The sequence below is a fragment of the Sitophilus oryzae genome, unplaced genomic scaffold (assembly GCF_002938485.1).
Source record: "Sitophilus oryzae breed Bouriz unplaced genomic scaffold, Soryzae_2.0 scaffold_1639_pilon_pilon, whole genome shotgun sequence".
Taxonomy (NCBI): Eukaryota; Metazoa; Arthropoda; class Insecta; order Coleoptera; family Curculionidae; genus Sitophilus; species Sitophilus oryzae.
In genome coordinates this window covers 486,945-494,396 of record NW_022146324.1, presented here as the reverse complement: position 1 = coordinate 494,396, position 7,452 = coordinate 486,945, and the positions used below count along the sequence as shown (strand labels likewise).

General features: G+C 31.6%; 1 protein-coding gene across 1 annotated transcript; it reads right to left on the bottom strand.

The window, feature by feature from the left end:
- Nucleotides 1-1,082: 1,082 nt before the first annotated feature.
- Nucleotides 1,083-2,347, bottom strand: LOC115880595 (queuosine salvage protein-like). The gene is given in 3 exon segments (XM_030897867.1): nucleotides 1,083-1,828; nucleotides 1,885-2,092; nucleotides 2,094-2,347. Coding segments are annotated over 3 exon segments (993 nt in total). The 5' UTR covers nucleotides 2,133-2,347.
- Between the last annotated feature and the right edge of the window lie 5,105 nt (nucleotides 2,348-7,452).

Genomic DNA, 7,452 nt, shown 5'->3' with positions numbered 1-7,452 from the left:
AAAAGTTACGTATTACTTGAGATAACTAATGTTGGCTATGGTTAAAAATGATCTTACCTTGCTGTAAATTGTTTCATTTTCAAAAAAATCGCCGATCAAAGAGATTATAACACCATTTTCTTGCATCTAAAAAATGTAAAACAGTATTTATTTACTACCTATTTTTCATATACATGGGACATACCTACTACTGCAGAAACGTCATTTTCTCCAGGATTCTTCATGTAATATATATTTTATACTTTTATTACCTTTTATATTTATAAATTTCAGCCGAAATATTAAATTGAACTTCCAAAACGAAACTAAACGGAATGAATTAAAATGGCGTCGAATATTTCCTAATTTGTTCTAGAACAAATCTGAAGTATCTGAAGTTGTCTCTGAAACTGTAATCTGTCAATTCTAAACTGTGAAGTAGACAATAGTTAGACAAAAACAATGCTGTCCTTGTCTAGGCGGCCATACTTGTCGTGAGGAGAATGACAGGAATGACACTAATGACTGTTTCCAATTTTCCTATTTCACTGTCACCCCCCTGGTTTTAATATGGAGCTGGGTTATGTTGTCTTTTTCTTACGGCATAGAAATTGCACACGGAGTTAAATAGGGAACCCTGAGTATATTTGTAAAAAGTAATACGTATATGAGCGCCATCTATCCCTCTACTGGCAGAAACTCCGCCGTGTTTCCAAAAATTCAAATGGCAGTTTCATCCGCCTCTATTGAGAAGTTACTAGAACAATTTTTTTAAAAAATTTCCGCCAAAATCATTGGGAGTTACGGTGTAAAAATATAAAAATACTGGATAAATTATAAAACCAAAACCATAATGTATAAAACAGGCATAAAAGTTTTCTTCATTTAGTATTTGGACTATTTGTCTGTATTTGTATAGAATGATATGATATAAAATGAAATCACACAATATACAAAAATTCATTTATTTTAATGACAAACACATTTCATAAACATGCAATAAAAATTTTCTGAATATAATTATTACAAACTTCAATAGAAAAATCTTTTGATTAAATTATCTTTTGGAGCCTAGACATGTTTTTTATAGGTTTAATTTTGAATTAATAATAGATGCACAAAACTTTATGAAAAGGTAAACCTTTTTCGTCAATTTCTGTGACATGTTTCCTTCTAAAATCCCACAAGAAATGATCTATAAGTATTGAGTTTATTTTCTTGGTTTCTAGTCTCTTGTTAGCATAGTCCTTTAGTAGTTCTACAGCATGAATTGAACATGCCCTGATTTCCAGTTCTTCTCTATCCCCATTTTTTAATACTGCATTTGATTCTAATTTCTTAAGCAGTTCATTATTGTACTCAAAAACTCCATACCACAAAAGTGTCTGGGGAATTCTATAATCAGCAAACATGGTTATTTCATCAATATCTTTAAAATATCCAGTTCCCTCGCCTTTAAAACAAGCCCAAACATCACCAACCAATATTTGAGCCCTTTTATAAAAAGAAACCTGTTTGCTTTCAAACAAGGCTTCGTCCTGAAAACATTTAAAGTTGGATATAATTAAATTCAATAACGACTTTGCACTGTTTTGGGCTTTTTTTACAACATTATCAAAAGAGCTTTCAAAATTCTCTTGTAAAACTGCGCCAACTTCGTGTAAGCATTTTAATCTCTCTGCTAAGAGAGGAATTTCCACTTTAGTATCACTACGAAAAATTTTCTTCAGTTGCTCCTCTGATATTGTAGAATAAAATTTTGGATTAAGTATGTCAACCTTTTCTTTCAAGGCTCGATTAATAGTTGCACATAAAGCAAAATATCCTGTGTATCCTTCAACTTTCCAACCTTGAACAAAATTTGTTTGTTACTAATGTATATGGCATATAAATTAAATAAAAAACCTTCTGCATCATCGTAGTTCCAAAAGCAAAAGTTTAATGTATCCACTACAAACAACCAGTCGAGTACATGCAAATCATCAGGTTTAGGATGAAATTCTACTTGACTAAAATTAGCAGGCTGTAAAGATCCAGAAGTAAATTCTTCAACTAAAACATTGCCTAATTTTTCTATTCCTTCCTGTTTAATTGTAACAAATTTGCAATTCTCTCAAAATTAGTCTTCCTGTCTCTTTTGGTGATAATACCATTTTTTAATATCAACAAATTAGTGCCAAGCCAAGATATACAAGGTAAGTATGGAGCATAAAGTAACTAAAATAAAAGAGTGTTTGAAAGGTTGTCTAACTTGGCCATAATGTTGCATAGTTCAGTTAGGGCTCCAAAGCGTCGCCACCTGCTACCTGTCACGTGTCATGACAAGATTGACAAGTGACATGACAGCAAATTATTTGTATTTTGCAGTTGTTTACAATTATGTTTTGAATTTTGGAATTTTGTTATTATTTTTGTGTAGCATATACTTTGTTTGTTTGTTTTGTGTTTCTGCATACAGAAATTATGGAGGAAGTTTTGTTTCCCGAGGAACCAGAGACCTTATATTTCTTATGATTTGAACTTTGTTTTGTGCTATGTGTTTTACGGTCATCATGTAATATTTTGTTCAGCCGATGATGTGATTTGAACACGATCCAGGAAAGGGTATCATGCAAAGCAAGTTTGATATGTAAAGACATTGCCCGTCTCTGAACTCGATGAACGTAAAGCGAACTGACTATATATTCGCGCCTTGATTTCAGAGTGTTGAACATTTGCTACCTCAACTGAACTTCAACCGCTGAGTTTATAAATCCAACTTACAGGTGAATTAATTTTTGATGATGTCTTATTTAAATCTTAATCTGTTATAATAGCATAGATTGCAAACCCTGCGATCTTATATGCTTTGTTAGTGGCGTTGTTAAATACGTTTTATAATACTATAGGTTAATCGAGGGGTGAACCGCTGGTGTATTTTGGTGTACAAGATGTTGGCATTTTTGGCATTTTCGTGGTATTATTGGTATTAGTACTAAATTATTTGGCATTAGTGTACAGAAATTCATCAGCGGTTTACCCCTCGAGGTTAATTCCAGCATATGTTTTATATTATCAAATTTAATTTAGCATTTAACTGTAAGCATTTAAAAAGTGTACAATAGTTTATACTTTTCAAATATTCCGTTTTTAAAAATAAATTTTCTGTCAAAATGTTTTTTGCAGTTTGATTTCGTAATATTTTAAAAATACATAAAATTTTAAATTCACATTTAAACTGCCCGCCTTTTTTGTGGTAGGTAATGCAGATACCTATTTTACCGATTACGTCTGTCATATTTCTGTTAGTTCAGTTAGGGCTCAAGGGTGCGCTACAATCGATCCTCGTGATAAACGTGTTGCCTACTTTTTACTATGGAAATGACAACTCTTTTATTTTATATTTCTCTATGGTATGGAGTGTAGAGCATAGACAAGATAGACAAACAGAAAAATTAAAAGACTGCCAGAAGACCTGTAGCGCATCGACGCAAGAAATGTACCTGTAGCGCATCGACGCAAGTGCCGAAATACGTCCATCTAGCTATCTGTGTTTCGACCATAGACTTAAAATAAAATATAGACTACACTATTTACATCTCAACGCGGACAGACAATATTTTTTGTACACATGTTTACTTCTGGCAAGGATATATAGAATAAGGATATTCGACTGGCCCAAAAAAAACGTGCCGTATTTTGTCGAGGAAGACGATTTCGTCACGACCAATGGGCGTCGAGTATTTGAAATTGAAAACATATAAATTGGCGGTAACCTATGTTTTTTGACTCATTTCACTGACAAATGTGATGAGATTGTTATTGTAATTTATAGATCCAAAATCCAAACGTTTTTTGAATAAATAATTTATTATATAGGTCTCGTCTCCATAAATAAGTACAATGTAGTTCCCTTTTCTCCGTGCGGCGACCACACATTTTAAAGCCTAAACAAACAAATTTCAACATGCCCCTCGCTTCCCTGCTCCCTTACCTCATTACATGCCCTTGCATCATTTCTTATTTAGTCAGTCTTTTTTTGTGTGCGGTACGACCTACATCGAATATCGCGTAAAAGATATCGATCGGCTCTCGCTCCGAAGAGCGGAGTGTTTTAGATTATCTTTAAACGGATGGATGTTGACAAAGGCTGGTACTGCAAACATGCGTAAAAGAAAAAGATTAGTGACAAGCAGGTGGATGACACTTCTTATGGGAGAACTGGAAATGGTTGAAAACTTGACTACAAGCGATTTTCTAGGAATCTTCTTTACCGATAAATTATTGACAGGAGTGACAGATAAAACCTTGACATTCTTTCAGTATAACTGTTCAGCTTCTTTTTTTCTTTTCTAGCGTGTTGAAAGGAGACAAAAAACAATTTTTTAACCCATAAATTGTTATTCGAACACCACTTTTCTCCTTGTCGGGTCGTTGACGCTGACTTGTCGCCATTTTATTTCTTTTGTTTACATCGTTGCAGTTTGCTTTAAAATTGAATACATAAATTATTTTAGGCAAATATAGGTTTTGATAAAACTCCTTGCACTAACGTGTAGGTAAGTGTTGATAAATAAGTTTTTTTCATCTTAACATGCTCATTGTCATTCTCCTGATTTAGGTGACAGAAAAGGATCATCAAAATGAAATTGAATTTATATTTTTTTCATCCCAGGACCGATAATAAAAATATATATTTTATGGATACCTTCCTAAATATCAATGAGCCATCGGAAGAAAAGGACCATAGTACAAAACAGAAAGGTGATCTTTTTTTCTTTCCACTTAGGATATTGAAATTATTATATACTGTAGTCGTATTTATATTAGCTCTTAGAATATAGGTAAACAAAGAAGAACAGATAAAGCATCCCAGAGGAAAAGAGAGGCAATACCTGTACTCTCTCTCTGATATTTGTGAGTTACGGCAAAGTATTGTTGTAAATGTCACCTTTTTAATCGACCTGAAAACTTCTAGCAAAAAGATGACACTTTCAACAAAACCCTGACAGATATCAGACGATACAGGTTTTTCCTCTTTTTCCCTGGAATACTTTAAATTTATTATTCTTTGTTTATCTAGATTTCACAGAGCACTATGAACGAACTCAGCTTGTATGTTTGAAATAATTGTCCAGTTGGCTTCAAATGATGATCGATTTATTATTTCCTATATATAATTTTACTTTCAAAAATTATGATATATATCGTCATTTCTAAGCCATCTATGAGGCCATTTTTTCAGTTTTGTTATACTAATTTTGTCTCTGGATCTACTTGTAACATTATTTTTTAATTTTATTAATTTATTGTGGTGAAATTAATTTCTGTTGTATATTTGATATTATATTAAAACATATTTTAAAAATGGTGTATTTTTTGTGTTTTATCTATGTCATAATTAAAATAAATGAAGAATTAAAATTTTTATTTTTTTTTAAACTTCCCGCCATGCGTGACAATCCAGTCCGTAGTTCCTACAAGCGATATTGGGGGCGCTAGTAGCAGTAGACTTGTCAACAGTGTCAAATTTAAACGTCAATTTCACTTTCCAATATTTAGCAAGGCGCCAGCACTTCTTGTGTATGTGTTTTGTGGTGACAAGTTTGGAAGAGGAAAGAGTAAGTTTTGAGAGGCAGGCGAATAGTAGTGATTATTCGCAAGATTCTGAGGACGAGATTAGAAGCAGTGTTTGAGATGTTAGAAATAAAGGTAAATAAACATATAACATATGCATATACAATACCTGAATAGTAAGGGGAAATTTCTTCTAAGCTTGGGTATATAGGTATTGTTGGTGAATACCTTAGTGAATGCTTATATTATCTAGATTTTTCCACTTATGCTTATATTACACTAATATGGCAGAGTACGTTGGTAGTTACTCTAGCTTGGTTTATAGGACATTAAATTTATTCACGTTAATTATAGCGGAGTACAGTGGTGGTTACTCTAGCTTGATGTGTAGGTATTGTTGGTGAATACCTAAGTGAATGCTTATATTACCTAGTTTTTTCCCACTTATTACATTAATACAGCAGAGTACGTTATGGTTACCTACATATATGCTCTATTGATGAATACTTATCGCATGGCTGTCTTATTATACTAATATGGCAGATTACGTTGGTGGTTACTCCAGCTTGGTTTATAGGACATTAAATTTCTTCACGTTAATTGTAGCTGAGTACAGTGGTGGTTACTCTAGCTTGGTGGGTATATTGTTGGTGAATTTCAGTGAATGTTTATATTATCTAGTTTTTCCCACTTTTTTACAGTAATACAGCAGAGTACGTTGCTGGTTACTCTAGCTTGGTTTATAGGACATTAAATTTATTCACGTTAATTGTAGCGGAGCACAGTGGTGGTTACTCTAGCTTGGTGGGTATGTATTGTTGGTGAATACCTCAGTGAATGCTTATATTATCTAGTTTTTCCCACTTTTTACAGTAATACAGCAGAGTACGTTGGTGGTTACTCTAGCTTGGTATATATGGTATGTGTTTATGTTTATTAATTAAAATTTAGTTGCAATTTATTTCATATTCTAATATTTTTGAGAAAATTTTACTTAGATACATACCTGAATATTATGCTGCTTTTTTATTTTAAAGTGTGCCGACTGTGCTGTTATTTTTATACTAGTAATATTGTATACTGTAGGTATCGTATTCATATATAGTTATATATAGTTAGTATATATATATATATATATATATATATATATATATATATATATAGATATTTACTTTTCTGTGTTACTTATATCTTTTATAGTCTTTCTAAGTGCATATAATACTACTTTTTTAAGAGAAGGCAGTATTTAATAATCTATTGTTAATTCCCTTAATTCTGTGTCCCCTGGTTCTGCTATACAACAATTATATATTTTCTTATCATTACTGATTTTAAAAAGTTTCTTTTTCAAAGAATTTGACCATATATTTTTTTCAGAGTAATTGGGATGTTCCTGAACAATATTGAATATAAATATCAAAAAATTGATAACTGCATATCCTACTAAGTAGATCAATACCAAAATACCATTAGAGAAATAAGTTAAAATTATGTTTTACTTGTATAATTTTCTTGCTATTTGTCCACTATTATTTGTGACTTAGAAATTAAATAGTCAAAAGAATTTAGTACCAGTTTTTATTTCCTCAAAAAAATTGTTAAATAATTACATATTGCTTAAGATACAGTATATTATATTGTGTTTATAGTTGATAATTTTAGTTCTTAGTTGTTTATAGTTGATAATTAACAATATTTGATGTTAGATATAGGTATTAGATAAAATTTAATTACCAATAGCTATCTACCTATGTAGCTGCAGATTATATATTGTGTAGTAGGTACTGTATAATTCTTAGTTCAAGAAAACAAATATCAGTACAAGTATAGCAACTTAAAATGTTGATGCAAATTTTGTATAACATACGTACCCCTATGGTATTCAACTTTTCATTGTTCTTTTAATTAGATACACAA